This window comes from Rana temporaria, chromosome 1 (genome assembly GCF_905171775.1).
Source record: "Rana temporaria chromosome 1, aRanTem1.1, whole genome shotgun sequence".
NCBI classification, from domain to species: domain Eukaryota; kingdom Metazoa; phylum Chordata; class Amphibia; order Anura; family Ranidae; genus Rana; species Rana temporaria.
Window position 1 is genome coordinate 61,459,443 of NC_053489.1, and position 14,929 is coordinate 61,474,371.

The 14,929-nt window shown below is 41.7% G+C and overlaps 1 protein-coding gene across 2 annotated transcripts in view; it reads left to right on the forward strand.

The window, feature by feature from the left end:
- EGFLAM (EGF like, fibronectin type III and laminin G domains) overlaps nt 1-11,054 on the forward strand; it is a 273,167-nt gene extending 262,113 nt beyond the window's left edge. For both annotated transcript variants that reach the window (XM_040338563.1, XM_040338572.1), the window contains 5 exons: nt 3,936-4,014; nt 4,752-4,895; nt 6,399-6,482; nt 7,090-7,193; nt 8,896-11,054. In XM_040338563.1, the coding sequence (XP_040194497.1) occupies nt 3,936-4,014; nt 4,752-4,895; nt 6,399-6,482; nt 7,090-7,193; nt 8,896-9,050 (566 nt within the window). In that variant the 3' untranslated portion in view covers nt 9,051-11,054. The remainder of the gene's footprint in view (nt 1-3,935; nt 4,015-4,751; nt 4,896-6,398; nt 6,483-7,089; nt 7,194-8,895) is intronic.
- The last annotated feature ends 3,875 nt before the right edge of the window (nt 11,055-14,929 follow it).

Consider the following 14,929-nt stretch of genomic DNA (forward strand, 5'->3'; position numbering starts at 1 on the left):
TTTTCCGATAAAAAATATTTCTAATCGCACATTTCGATCGTCTGTGTGGAACTCCGACAGAGAAAAAAACCACGCATGCTCAGAATCAAGTCGACGTCTAATCGGAAGCATTGAATTTCATTTTTCGTGGCTCGTCGTAGTGTTGTACATCATCTCGTTGTACACACGATCTGAATTTCCGATGAAAAAAGTCAGACGTAATTTTTTCATTGGATATTCTGACCGTGTGTGTGCCCTGTCTGATTTTTTCCATCGGCAATTCCGACAGACTTAGAAAGAGAACATGTTCTCTTTTTTCCGATGAAAAAAAATTCTATCGCAAATTCCAATCGTCTGTGTAGAACTCGGGGAAAAAAAATGCATGCCCAGAATCAAGTCGACGCATGCTCGGAATCATTGAACTTAATTTTCCTCGGCTTGTCATAGTGTTGTACGTCACCGCATTTTGGACGGTCTGAATTTGGTGTGACAATGCGTATGCAAGACAGCTTGAACGGAATTCCCTCAGAAAAATACGTCTGAGTTTATCCCGACGGAAATTCAGATCGTGTGTAGGGGGCATAAGAGCATTCAACCAGAAGAGGAAATAGCCTAAAGCAATAGCCTAAGAACATTCAACCAGAAGAGAATAGCTATGTATTTAATTTTTATAAATAGACCCCCTAAGTGTCTGGTTAAGTATGAGAAAAAGAATGGGGATTTTTTTTTTTGATTGGATGGTAAGGACAAGTGGAACAGTTTTCCCTTCAGACACTTCAGACTTTTAGGCCGGGTTCACACCTATGCAAATTGGTTGCGGCTTAAACCGCATCCAATTCGCATAACATTATAAAATACAATGATTTCAATGAGGCTGGTTCACATATGTGCGATGCATTCGCACTCGCACTGCGCATTGCTGAAAAAACGTGCGTTTTCTAGGCATTGCGGTGTGGCTCAGGTGCGAATTCAGGCCCATTATCTTCTATAGGCACGCATCTAATTTGCAGATGTGTTCATTTCTCTTCAGGATTTCTCTCATTCACCTTAATACACTTCCCCCTCCTCCTCCCCGCTCCCAGGTCTCCAAATTCGCAGCTAAAACGGAGATGATCTGCTGAACAGTTCTCTTATCTCTCTGCAGAGATAAGAGAGCTGAAATTCGCACCGCACTAGTGTGAATCCGGCCTAATGGTGTTCTGGCCATCAACATGAATATTCATCTTAAAGTGGAAGTAAACCCTTCAATTTGATAGTTACAAAAACAGTTAACATTCCTGGCATGCCGGAGTGCTAGCTGTCACATTTGTTTGTGCTCTCAACCAAACTGCCAAACCATCCAATGGCTGGTTTTAATAACAGGTCACATGTACAGCAGCATGGCAGTTGCAGAATAAACAGAGGTCAAGATGGCCGCTTCCTTGGCTGAAAACGATAGGAGGGTTTACTTCCACTTTAAAGCCCAACCCTGGCCACACTTTTTTGTGTAGTTTTGGATAGAGTGGGGAAGTGTTAAAACTTCTTCTAGTTTTTTTTCGCAGTCTGTCTTTCCAAGCAGATGATTTTCCCTTACTAATTGGTACCATGACAAGAAATGAAGGGACAGGGTTGCCTGGATGGGAATACACAGACAGCAATACACTTCACAGAGGTGTCCTAACCCTTTCCTACTGTATTCAAATATTGTAAAGTGTATTTGTTCATGTGTCCATATTGGAGATATTTCAGATAATGTGCTTGTTACAGTGGAAACACAGACTGCTAGGAACACAGGTTTTCTCTCCATTCACTGCTCTATCCAAAACAAACAGAAGAGATTTGGCTGACACACAGCCAGTTGAAAAGAAGAAAAGTAAAATAACAAGTTGATTTGATTGAGACAATTCATAACTGTGTAAAACAATAAAAGGTTGTCTAATGCCTTGTTTCCACTGAACGGAACAGTTCGGGTCAGTAAATTTGGAGCGGTTAGAATGGGACCGGTCTATTCTCGTGAGCGTTTCCACTGCAAATCGGACCATCAGGGACCATTCAGGGTTTAGAAAAAATGCCTAGCGCGTCCACCAATCAGTGGAATGTATTGTATCTCCGCCCTAATGGAACTGTTCCATTTTCTACGGCCCCACATCTGAAGCAGGACCCAGAATGGTCCGGTACAGTTCGGTTTAATGGCACACTTTCATAATGGAAACACCCAAAATAGCGTACCGTACCGAACCGTACTGAACCGATCCGCTCAGTGGAAACGAGGCATAAATGCCTATATTTATAACCAATGCAATTAAAGGGAATTGTATTGTGGATTTGTATTTATTGTTTTATTATTTATGGTCAGGACTTAAATTGCATTGTATATAAATATAATTTTTTATTTTTTCACAGGTAAACATGAAATATTACAAATTCATGTTATGTATTTCCATGTGCAGGCAGCTGGTGGAGCTTGTGGTTCATTTCCTCATGTTTTGTGGGATTTCCTTAGTACCTTTGTTGAAATAAAGTCTGTTGCTTAGTGTATAGTAGCTCAAGCTGAAACTTACACAAGTGAAGGAGTCAAAGTTATAACACAGTACTCATTTGTTCAGACAATTTTTACTTGGAGTGAGAGAGTCTGAAGACAAACATCTTCTGCTGTTCTCTTCTCTCAATACACATAGTGCTCTCTGACACCCGTGCCAGTGATTACCTTGTATTAAATCTGTCATTTCAAAATACATATTTTATTTACATAATAATAATAAACATTTTCTAACCATAGACAGAGGCACAATTAAAGTGTATTTAAAGCCAAAATGTTCTTTCCAGGTTAGTGTAGAGTCAAGAAGGGTTAAAATCCCTCACACGTCCTTTTTTGCTGACTATATCCCTTTGGAGACATCTACCTTCACTTTCTGTTCTGGGGACTCAACAGGAAGTAAGAAGAAATCTCTTCAATGTGAGAAGAAATCCCCTGGTAGACAGCTGCCACCGAAACAGGTGCTCCCATTGGAAGAATAACCCTTATTCCCTGTACACACCACAGGTTTTCCCGTCGGAACAAACTCCAACAGTTTTTCCAACAAAGTTCCGACGGAATTCCGCTCAAGCTGTCTTGCATACACATGGTCACATCAAGAACGCGGTGACGTACAACACTACGATGAGCCAAGAAAAATTAAAGTTCAATGCGTCGACTTTGAATTACATCTCTATCTAATTCCGTCGGAATTTACGACTGAAAAAGTCAGATGGGGCATACACATGGACGGAATATCCGATCAAAAGCTTATGTCTGACTTTTTCCGTCTGAAATTCTGCTCCTGTGTACAAGGCATTAACCTTTTTTTCGACGACAACTGTAAACTTTCGAATTTCCATTTACTTTCTGTCTCATTAATAATGGTCACCAAGACAAATAGAGAAGATGAAATTACTTAGACGGGACCTAAACGACAGCAAAAAAATGAAAAAACCACACACTGGGGTTCTAATCTTTCTTTATCCTGTCCAAAACTAAAACAAAAACAAAAACAAAACAATGTGGCTGTAAAAACACCTATAGCTGCAGTGTAGACTGCAGAATGACCAAAATCTGGCTGCCTTGTTTAGTAGAGGCGTCTGAACCACAAGACTGGCTAGTCTGGCTAGTAAATCAATTTGCATTAATTATTTTGCCCAGAATGCAACTTCAAGGCTTCAAATCTAGTAGTTGCAGGAAAAGGCGAATTTTTACAGCATGATTGCAGCAAAGTGCTCTGCATTGTGGTGTCATTTTTTTATACTCGGACCCCAATGCATTTTTCCTAAGATTCTGGGGGAATAAGAACTCTCGATTTCATTCATCCTTAATAGGTTCTTATGGTGCGCAGATTTCATGAGTGACTATTTATAGTATATGTATTGCGCCATCACACACAAACACATATGAACTACAATGACCGTGGCAGATAAAATATATACATAATTGTTCTTCTTAGTTATTACAGAAGCCATTGAAATCCCGCAGTTTATTGGACGCAGTTATCTTATATATGACAACCGTGAGATTCTTAAAAGGTAAGTAAATGCTGCCATGTGGCACATTGGTTTGCACATTGGCTTAGTGATAAAAATTGCTGATCGCCACCATTACTAGTAAAAAAAAAAAAAAAAAAATGCCATAAAACTATCCCCTATTTTGTAGACGCTATAACTTTTGCGCAAACCAATAAATATACACTCATTGTGATTTTTTACCAAAAATATGTAGAATACATATCGGCTTAAACTGAAAAAAAAATGTTTTTTTTTTTTATAGATTTTTGGGGGTATTTATTATAACAAAGTACAGCTTTTTTTTCAAAATTGTCGTTTTTTTTTGTTTATAGCGCAAAAAAAAAAAAAAAAAAACGCAGAGGTGATCAAATATCACCAAAAGAAAGCTCTATTTGTAGGAAAAAAATACGTCAATTTTGTTTGGGTATCACGTCGCAAGACCGCGCAATTGTCAGTTAAAGCGACACAGTGCCATATCGCAAAAAATGGCCTAGTCATTTAGCAGCCAATCCTGAAGTAGTTAATGAGCAGTAAAAGTTTTGACTACAATTTTAACTGTTTAATAGGTCTGTATAAAGCTCCACTTAGTAATCTCCAACACCACTTGGGCTGGAGCTGAAGGACGTTTATCAAGTTCCAAGAAAGTTTGCCGTTTTCTAAATGTGTTGTAAATGCTGGCCTTGTATGTACCAGCAAAAGCAAAGTAAAAACAAATCCATGTGTACTTGGCATGCAGTAAATATAATTTATTTTTGCAGAGTTTCTGGATCTCGTACAAACATCTTTATGAGGTTTAAGACAACCGTGAAGGATGGTCTGCTTATGTGGAGAGGGGACAGCCCTATGAGACCAAACAGTGACTTTATTTCGCTGGGCCTTCAGGAGGGGAATCTCGTTTTCAGGTATTTATGGTTATTCAGTTATTATTTAAGCCTTGAAGAGATAATGCCTGTCTTGAAGTTCATTAGAAACTCTTTAGTCCTCAGGTAGGTGGCCGGATCAGGCACAGACAGAGCCCAGGTTCTGGACATGTAAATGGTTTACACCTGGCAGGTTACATGTCCAGGTTTAGGATATGCAGAGCCGCCATCAGGGGGGTACAGGCAGTACACCTGTAAGGGGCCCGGAGGTCCCCAGGGGCCTGGATGGCAACTTCCTTAAAATATATATTTTTTTAATATATTTTTATTTTATTTTTTTATTAAAGGGCCATTTTTTTTGGGGGGGGGGGGGTCCAGAGGTCCCCAGGGGCCCGGATGACAACCCCCTTTTTTTATAAAAAAAAAAATTTCTATATATATATATATATATATATATATATATATATATAATTATTATTAATAGAGGTCCCCAGGGCCATGGATGGCAACCCACCTTTTTTATAAAAAAAATAAAATTATATATTATTTTATTTATTTTTTCTTTCTTTTTCTTTATTATATATATATATATATATATATATATATATGTATTATTATCATTTAAGGGCTCAGAGGTCCCCAGGGCCTCATGTGGCAAACCCCCTTTTTTTTTCTTTGTTTAATAAATGTTTATTTTTTTATTTTTGTTTATATATATATATATATATATATATATATATATATATATTTATTAAAGGGCCCAGAGGTCCCCAGGGCCCTGGATGGCAACGCCCCTTTTTTTTCTTTTTTTATAAATGTTTATTTTTATTTATTTTTTATATATTTTTTTATTTATTTTTATCAAAGGGCCCAGAGGTCCTTGATGGCAACTTTTTTGTAATTTCTTTTTATATATATACCTATATTTATATATACCTATATTTATATATATTTTTTTTTATTTTTTTATTAGAGGTCCCCAGGGTCCCGGATGGCTACCCTCCTTTTTTTATATGTATTCTTGTTTATTTCTTCTTTTTTTTGTAAAGGGCCCCCCCTTCTCAATTCCAGGCGGTAGCACCCCCCCCCCCCCTCCCGGTGCTCCAGGGGGCCCATGCCTGAAGCTGTGTAAGGGGCCCCATAATTCCTGATGCCGGCACTGAGGATATGTAACAGGCTGATAAAAGGAAAAGTACAGATAATCTGAGTACAAACTCAGTCAAATGTGTGATGTCACCAGGTAAATGGATGATGTCACTGTGCCTCCTGGCAGAATGAGGAGCTCTAGATCCCACAAGAATGCATGCCTGCAATGGGCTGGTCTGTGTTCTTGTGGGTTTTCCAGCACCCAGCTCTGCCAGGGAGTACATTGACATTACCCTTGCCTTTTAGAGAAGCGTTGGAAACTTGGGTGGCGGGGGGTCTTTGCTAAGCAATGTTTCATAGAAGGTCTGCTTTAAGGCTAGGTTCAAACCAGGCTGTGCTCTGTAAAGCAAACCCCCAGGTTTAAAAGAGTGTACTTTAAATTTATTTTCTTTCATGCAGCTATAACTTGGGCAGTGGGATGATCTCGATAATGGTGAACGGTACATTCAATGATGGACGATGGCACCGGGTCAAGTCTGTACGGTGAGAACCTCTTAGAACTGTATAACTATTATAATTAATAGAAATAGGGTGAATAAGGATATAAAGCAATGCTGGGGCAAAAAATATTCCTATGGATGTAGGTTCTTAAAACTAAACTCCAGCCAGGAAGATAATATACAATTAACAAGGTGCCTTACCTTACCTCTATCCAAAATGTTATTTTTATTTTATTTGTTTATTGGCGAATCAGTAAGTGCCTTACACGCTTGGCTGTGTGGTGTGGCAAGGGTATGTAAATCACAAGACTGAACAAAATTCAAAATCCTTTGGCAAGCAAATAGGGAACATATATAATTTATTTTTCTATTTATTGAGTTGTCTGCTTGGAGTTCCTCTTTAAACCTTGGTACTATAGATTCCTGTATAGACAAACAATTTCAAGGCTGTATAATCAAATGGTCAGACTAAACTGCAGATCACTGGAGTCCAGACCAGATGTCTTGTGTGGTTCCACAGAAAGGAGTATGGACTGAGAGGTATAAAAATGGGGTGAACAGAGAGGGGTGGAAGGCTAGATGAACCCTTCTATTATTGTGGAACAGAATAATGTTTCTGTTGTTTCATCATTATCAATTTACTTTTCCAGAGATGGACAGTCAGGAAAGGTGACTGTGGATGACTATGGCGCCAAGACGGGAAAATCTCCAGGGTTAATGCGACAACTAAACATTAATGGAGACCTCTATGTTGGTGAGTGCTGAAAGGTTAGGATTGGTTTGAGTATAATGTAGATAGACAGACAGACAGAGACCACATACGTAGACTGTGGCACATGGATAGAAGTCTGCAAAAAGAGGCCCTGCTCCATACCCCCTTGATCCTCCTCCATCTCGGTCACTCCAGCAAACCAGGGGTGGGCAGAAGGGACGGATGCCCTGGGCAAGACCATTTACTGGAGAAAGGGGGGCGCATGAGAGGCCACGCTACATAGATATGACAACATGTGCTGAGTGCGCTCCTGCACCCAGCAAAAGCCTGAGACTAGCCCGGCCCCACCCCTCACTTCCCTATCAGGCGGAGTAATCTCCGCCCGACAGGTGCCTCCTAGTCACGGCCGGTGTGACATCACTGAGAGGCTGGCCCAGGAGACAGGATGGGAAACGAGCATGGAGTGCTGCCACCCGCTGGAGCTATGAAATGGGAGTGCAATCAAGGAGGAGGAACCAAGCAGGGCATCATCACACAAGTAAGCAGATTGCCATCTGCAAATGACATAATTAACTCTGAATGGCGGGGGGCGTATGAGGGGAGTTTTCTTAATTAGCAATGGTATTGGTAATATCAATGCCGGCCCAAGACATTGTGCTGCCTGGTACCAAGAATGAAATGCTGCCCCCCCAAAAAAAAATTACGTTCACCAAAATGCCCCCACATCCATTATTTTATATCATGATAACTAAAGTGGACCTATCATGGCTCTATACATGTATATAGGAGTATAAAAAGGACCTGTTATGGCTCTATTCATGCAATTAACCCCACAGTGTAGCGGAGAGCGGAACGGGAGGAGCGGTCGGGCGGCAATTAGCCCCACAGTGGAGTGGAGCTGGTGGAATGGGATGGCGTGTGGGCAGGAAATTTGTTGCCCCCCTGAAAGTGCTGCCTGGTACAATGGTACCATCGGGTCCCATAGTAGGGCCGGCCCTGGGTAATATGCATCAGTAAGGGGGTTAATGCACTGTCACTAATGCATTAGTATATATCCCATTGTCTGTAGGCGCTGTAGCTTTTCACAGCGGCAGGGGGGGGGGGGGGCGGCTGTACGGCGCAGTTTTTCATCTTTGTCCCAGGCACCAAATGACCTTGTCCCGGCACTGCCTCTGTCCCATCATCACTACCAGATACTGAGTTGCTCAATGATAATGTCGTACAAGGTAAAGTTTAATCAGCCAGAACAAACACACAGAGCATCCCCATCTACAGGCTTCCCCACTATAACGTGTTTCACCCTCATGGGCCTAATCGTAGGGATATTCCAGACAGAGGCTACCATCAGGGGTCGCAATTGCTGCATATACATGAACCGATGCTCTGCATTTTTTTCCTGCAGCTGCCGACAGCCGAGCTCTCCTTGTCATCCGATCCGCCGGATGAATGGTGAATGTATCCCCACTCGTCTGTATTTAGCAGATTGGATGCCAGCGGGTGTCAGCAGACACATGTCCGCCCCATAGAGAACTATAGATGGTCCAATCGGGTCGGCCTGTAAAACGGACAGGCAGACCTGATCAGTCCAAGTCCACTGGTGTGAAAGGGGCCAAAGCCTGCAACAGTGCATGTGTTTACTATCTATACAGCACAATGTGACTGAGGTTTCTGACTAGAATATTATTTCCTTGATATCAGCAGAACAATTTTACTTGTTCTAATATTCGTATTCATTGTTTCCTAGGTGGAATGAAGGAGATTGCCCTGCACACAAACAGACAGTATGTTGGAGGCCTCATAGGTTGCATCTCTCACCTCACCCTCTCCACTGACTACCACGTGTCGCTAGTGGAAGACGCATCGGATGGAAAAAACATCAACACTTGTGGAACTAAATAGGAATGAACACTAACATGCTTGAAACCACTCGAGGAACAAAGGAAGACTTTGCACTGTAAGGACAATCTGCAATCCGTGTCATTCCAAATATGCTTCAAGAACAACCACAACCAAAAAAGAATCTTCTACCAGATGTTTCCTTTTGTAGGAAAAGAAAACTTGAACTATTTTCTAAAGTCTTGATTAGTGTGGGATTCAGAATATGTGACTAACAAGAGAGATGTGTGTGCCTTTCTCTCACTTCCGGCCCCCGAAAATCGAAAATAGTTTTGAGAATATGGATAAGTCAGTCGAAGATTTTGATCACCCCTTTGTCATTTGTAAGTAATATACTGTAAAATTAGGAAATGGGTGTCATTGGGCCTAACATGATGGACCTCATCCCTCCCCTGTGGGATCAAAACAGTTCCCTCCCACTTACCTGACAGTAACCTGTGCAATACTTAGCAATGGAACACAATGGTCATTTCATCTAGTCATCTTTTTGTATGTGTTATTGTTCATCCAAAAAAAGATTTCTGCAGGAATTCCATGACTGTTGTTAGGAGTGTACCTTAAATCGGTGCTAGTTCTGTCATGGTTTAGAAAATACATGTCGCTCCATTGATTATTTGATGATGACATACCCTTTTACCCCCCACCAGGATCCTTCACGTTATCTTGTATTACAATGACAACCTTTTAATGACTGCAGCTCACTAGAAAAAAGCCAAAGAGCACAATAGCAATGCAGAATCTTTAGATCCTGATCTGTGACACCACTGGAGCCCTAAACGAGTTTCTTACGTAGGTCCTTACTCGTTACTCACATAGTTACTCATTACTCGTTACTCATTACATAGGATTAGCATGTTGTAATGTGTGTAGCTCTACTTCTGAAGGAACAGATGGTTTTATTGGGACCTGTCTAGGCATAAACAGTTCCATTGTGACCCCAAGGCACTCACTGACCCACCAGTGGTTACTGAATAACTGGCTTCCATCCAATTGATCTTTTACTTGAGTAGATGGTTAGGGCACAAGACATCCCTAAAGCCTAGTACACACATACCGAATGTTGGGTGGCATCGGCCAGTTCAATAGAAACTGGCCGACATTCGGCCTGTTTGTACTGGAGCCAGTCCGATCGAAGCCGGTTGTTCAGCTGGCTTCTGTCAAAGGGACATGACCAAAAGAAAGGTCTTCCAATCGGATCCCAATCAGCACTCTTTGACAATACCTGAGAGCGCTGATTGGAGAGTTCTGGCGTGGGGGGGGGGGGGGTGGCATCTCCCTGTCAGAACACAATAGCACAGCAGGATAGATCGCTGTACTGGCATCGGATAGTTAGTACATCGCCTCCTCCTGAGCTGTCAGTTTTTCTTTGTTCAGGCTGCTGGGTTGAACGAAAAATAACTACTAGTGTGTACTAGGCTTAAGGGCATGACTCCAGTAGTGGAATAAAAATGATATGGTCAGTCTTCACAGGAAAAAAAAACTTTGAAATCAACCCATCTTCTGAACTTGAACTCCAGGCTGAAGAGTAGGTGAAGTACCAGTAAACTCTCTAGTTGAGACACCAGACTTCCTAAGGTCCACCCAAATTCCAGTTTTCAGGTACCTCCAGCTGAAGTTCTTCACTGGTGCTTTTTCCCAGGATTTGCTCTACACTTGCTGGGAAAAGACACCTCCAGAAGTATTGTAGGAGTCTAGGCCTAAGACCAGGGCTGGCACCGGCATAACCCTAAGGAGCCGTCTTAGGGTGCCAGGATTGGGGAAGCGCTAAAGCTGTGGGTCCCTCAAGAAGTGCTTATGCTGGCGCTGCTCACACCTTTTCCTAGCCGAGCACTGCTTAGCTCAGCATGGCTTGGGCCAGCACAGCTCCAGGCTATGTCAATGCTTAGAACTTCAGCTGCTGCCTCCAGCCATCTGCTCTTTCACCGGATCTCCAAGCCCCTCCTCCTACTCCTCTCCCAGCCCCTCCTCCTACTCCTCTCTCCCAGACCCTCCTCCAACTCCTCTCTCCCAGACCCTCCTCCTACTCCTCTCCCAGACCCTCCTACTCCTCTCTCCCAGACCCTCCTCCTACTCCTCTCTCCCAGAAAAAGCAGATGAGATGATGGTCCTTGGTTTCCATACCCACCTGCTTCTCTCCCTCCAGGCTCCAGCTCCCTCAATAAATAACAAATCCCTTCCACCTGGGCAGTAGGTGGTAGTAAACAGCTGGGGGAGAAAAAAAAACCTGCACGACAATAGCATAATTGTCTTGTCTGTAGATTAAGCAGGTTCATCCACAATTGAGAAATACGAGCCAAGAATGAGAGGTCCCCTAAGGTTGCTGCCCTGTCAATTCCCAGAACTCATACTAACTGTATCACACAACAGAGCCTCACAGTTAAAGTAGAATTATAGGCAAAACTTTTTCTTTAGTTTTGGATGGAGTGGAGGTGGATTAGAACGCCTGTAAATTTGTATTGCTGTCTGAAGGGGCGGACTGACAACTCATGGGGCCCCTGGGCAATAGGAGATTATGGGGCCACACAGTACACACACACACACACACACACACACACACACACACACAATATACATACACACTGAAAGGGTACTGGAGAGGCGGGGCAGCTATAATCTTGTAAAAAAAAATAAAACATTTTAAACACAGATTTTTTACATACTGTCCCTGGTTTTACTGAGGCTGACAACACTGATGGGGCCCCCTAGTGGCATTGGGCCCTCTGGCAGTGCCTGAGTGCCTAAATGGTCAGTCCTCCCCTGGCTGTCTGTGCCCCCATTAGGGAGATTCACCCTCTCTATATTTCCCATGTACCATTAGCATTGAAAATAAAAGAAAATCCCAAATTTTGGGTTGTCCCCAGAAAAGTAATTAAGGCTAAATCTCTCAATGGGGACACTAGTTATGGTGGCCTGGGGGTTCCCAAGAAATTTCCTTAATTTGCAAGGATTTCCTCCGACTTCCTGTCGTGGTTATGGGACAGGAAATGAAGGTAAATCCCACCAATGGGGCACAGGTGGCAAAAATAAATCAACAAGGGTTATAACCCTCCTTTTCTCGAATGAAGAAAAAAGTTTGCCTATAGCTCTACTTGAAGACAAATGCACCATGAGGCTTGAGCAGTTACTGGCAACATCTATTTAAATCTTTAACTCTCTAACAGAACGAGCCAGATGATGCAAATATTTATTGAAAATTATGGAGGGTGGCAAAACAGGCAACCGATATGCATTTATACAGGCCCACAACTACCTACCTACAATATGGCATGGTGGCTGCTTGGCATGTTGCATTTGGCAAGTGGTGCTCATTACCAAACTTGCCCACTGAGGGTCAATGGGACTGTATTGCAACACAACGTCAAACGCTTGGCACAAGGTTGCGTTAAGGTATTTCAACGTGAAATCTCCATTGGACCTCCTGAATGCCCATTAAACTGCCCCTAATTAACTTTCTCTGAAATAGGGATCCGCTGTGAATTATTTTTTAGAAGAGAGGCCTACTGCCTTAATGAATGATCCAATAGAAATTCTCGTATTACTCTAGAAAATGTAATTGCAATATTTATTCTGATTATTGACCTGCTGCACGTCAAAATACAATTTTTTTGGTGATAGATTCCCATCAACTGACACCTTGGAATTGATAATAATTTATCAGTAGAAGGATTTATAAAAAAAAAAAAAGTTCTACCTCGATGAAAGCGCAGTATATACGATTTTCTTTTCTTTTATTGACCAAAGGCCGATATTCAGCTGTTATCCATTTCACCGACATCCAGACAGGGGTTTACACATAACCTTCCCCAGATTTTGTATCATGTTCTGATTCCTGGACCACTTTGTAGACCTGACTTAGACATTTTGTACTTGTATATATTTTTATAGAACCAAATATAGGACACTTGACCAAATGTAATGTAGAGTTTTAGATGTAACAACTTTTTGCACAATCCCCCCCATGTGTTTGTTATAGAAATATGTTTTGTGTCCGAATGTCCGTCTCATTTCCCTTCTCCCCCCATCTTAATACTTTTGTACATTTGTCTATTCATGTTTGTTTTTCAACCAAATAAATATTAATAAGTAATATTGTATATCAGCAGTTTTTATTTCTCTTCTTCTAAAACTTGGCAATTTTTTTTTACACACATCAATGCAGTTCTGTATTCATTATTACATCATTAACTTTAAGCAAATCATTCATTTGACTAGGTATCAGCCTCTGTATAGACTATACAGCATAGCTCAGAGAGAGGGAGGGAGAAGCAGCACAAGGAGCCAGTCCAGAGTACTGAAGTGTAATGGGAATGCCGATAGGAAGAGAGATCAGAGGTCTCAAACTTGTAGTTTCGCAACAGCTGGAGACCCCTGGATCAGAGTGACAGATGTGTTCATGCGTGTGCTGCTTCTTTTGCTCGCCAGTCAGTGGTGCTGCAAAAAGTAAAAGTGAAACTGCAGCATAGAACGATTAGGTCCCCTCTCCTGTTAGATGGGGCTGTACTGTGTGGCAGAGTGATGTACAGGGTGGGCCATTTATATGGATACACCTTAATAAAATGGGAATGATGGTAATATTAACTTCCTGTTTGTGGCACATTAGTATATGTGAGGGGGGAAACTTTTCAAGATGGGTGGTGACCATGGCGGCCATTTTGAAGTCAGCCATTTTGAAGTCAGCCATTTTGAATCCAACTTTTGTTTTTTCAATAGGAAGAGGGTCATGTGACACATCAAACTTATTCAGAATTTCACAAGAAAAACAAAGGTGTGCTTGGTTTTAACGTAACTTTATTCTTTCATGAGTTATTTACAAGTTTCTGACCACTTATAAAATGTGTTAAATGTGCTCTCCAGTGAAATGCGGTGAGTGCTATGCTGTGGGCTCTTGCTGAATGAAGCTAGGACAGCCACTGATGTTTCTTCATTAGTGACAGATTTCATGTGTCCACATTTTGGCAAATCCAACACTGAACCAGTTTGATGAAACTTAGCAAGCAGTTTGATAACTGTAGCATGGGAGATAGGTGGTCTCGTAGGCTGTCTTGCATTGAAATCTGCTGCAATGACCCGGTTACTGCGTTCACCAGACATCAAAACAATTTCTATCCGCTCCGCACGTGTTAACTTCGGCGACATGTCAATGGTTGTAAACAAAGAGAAACTTGTAAATAACTCACAAAAGAATAAAGTTACGTTAAAACCAATCACACCATTGTTTTTCTTGTGAAATTCCCAATAAGTTTGATGTGTCACATGACCCTCTTCCTATTGAAAAAACAAAAGTTGGATTAAGCCCTGGTTCACACTGGGTACGATTTGGAACGATTTGAGATGCGATTTGACATGTCAAATCGCATCTCAAATCGGCGGCAATTGTCGGCAATGGCACTGTCCTAATCAGTGCGACGCCGCATCTGCGATTTCAAAAAGTAGTTCCTGTACTACTTTTTGCGATTTCGGGCCACGATTTACATTAAATTGCGGGCAAAATCGAGGCCGCGAAATCGCGGTAAAATCGCGCATTTTACCGCGATTTTGAATTCGCAGCAGTGTGAACCTAGGCTAAAAATGGCCAACTTCAAAATTGTCGCCATGGCCACCACCCATCTTGAAAAGTTTCCCCCCTCACATATACTAATGTGCCATAAACAGGAAGTTAATATCACCAACCACTCCCATTTTATTAAGGTGTATCCATATAAATAGCCCACCCTGTACATTTCAGGACTAGATGGACAAAAATCTCCAATAGTTAAAATTTTACCTGCCAAGGGATTTTGAATTCATATGCCTCTGCTAGATAGCACAGCTAGGAGGGCAACACCACTTTATCTGTTAGAATTAAAGGGGTTGATTTTCTAAAGGCAAATAGACTGTTCACT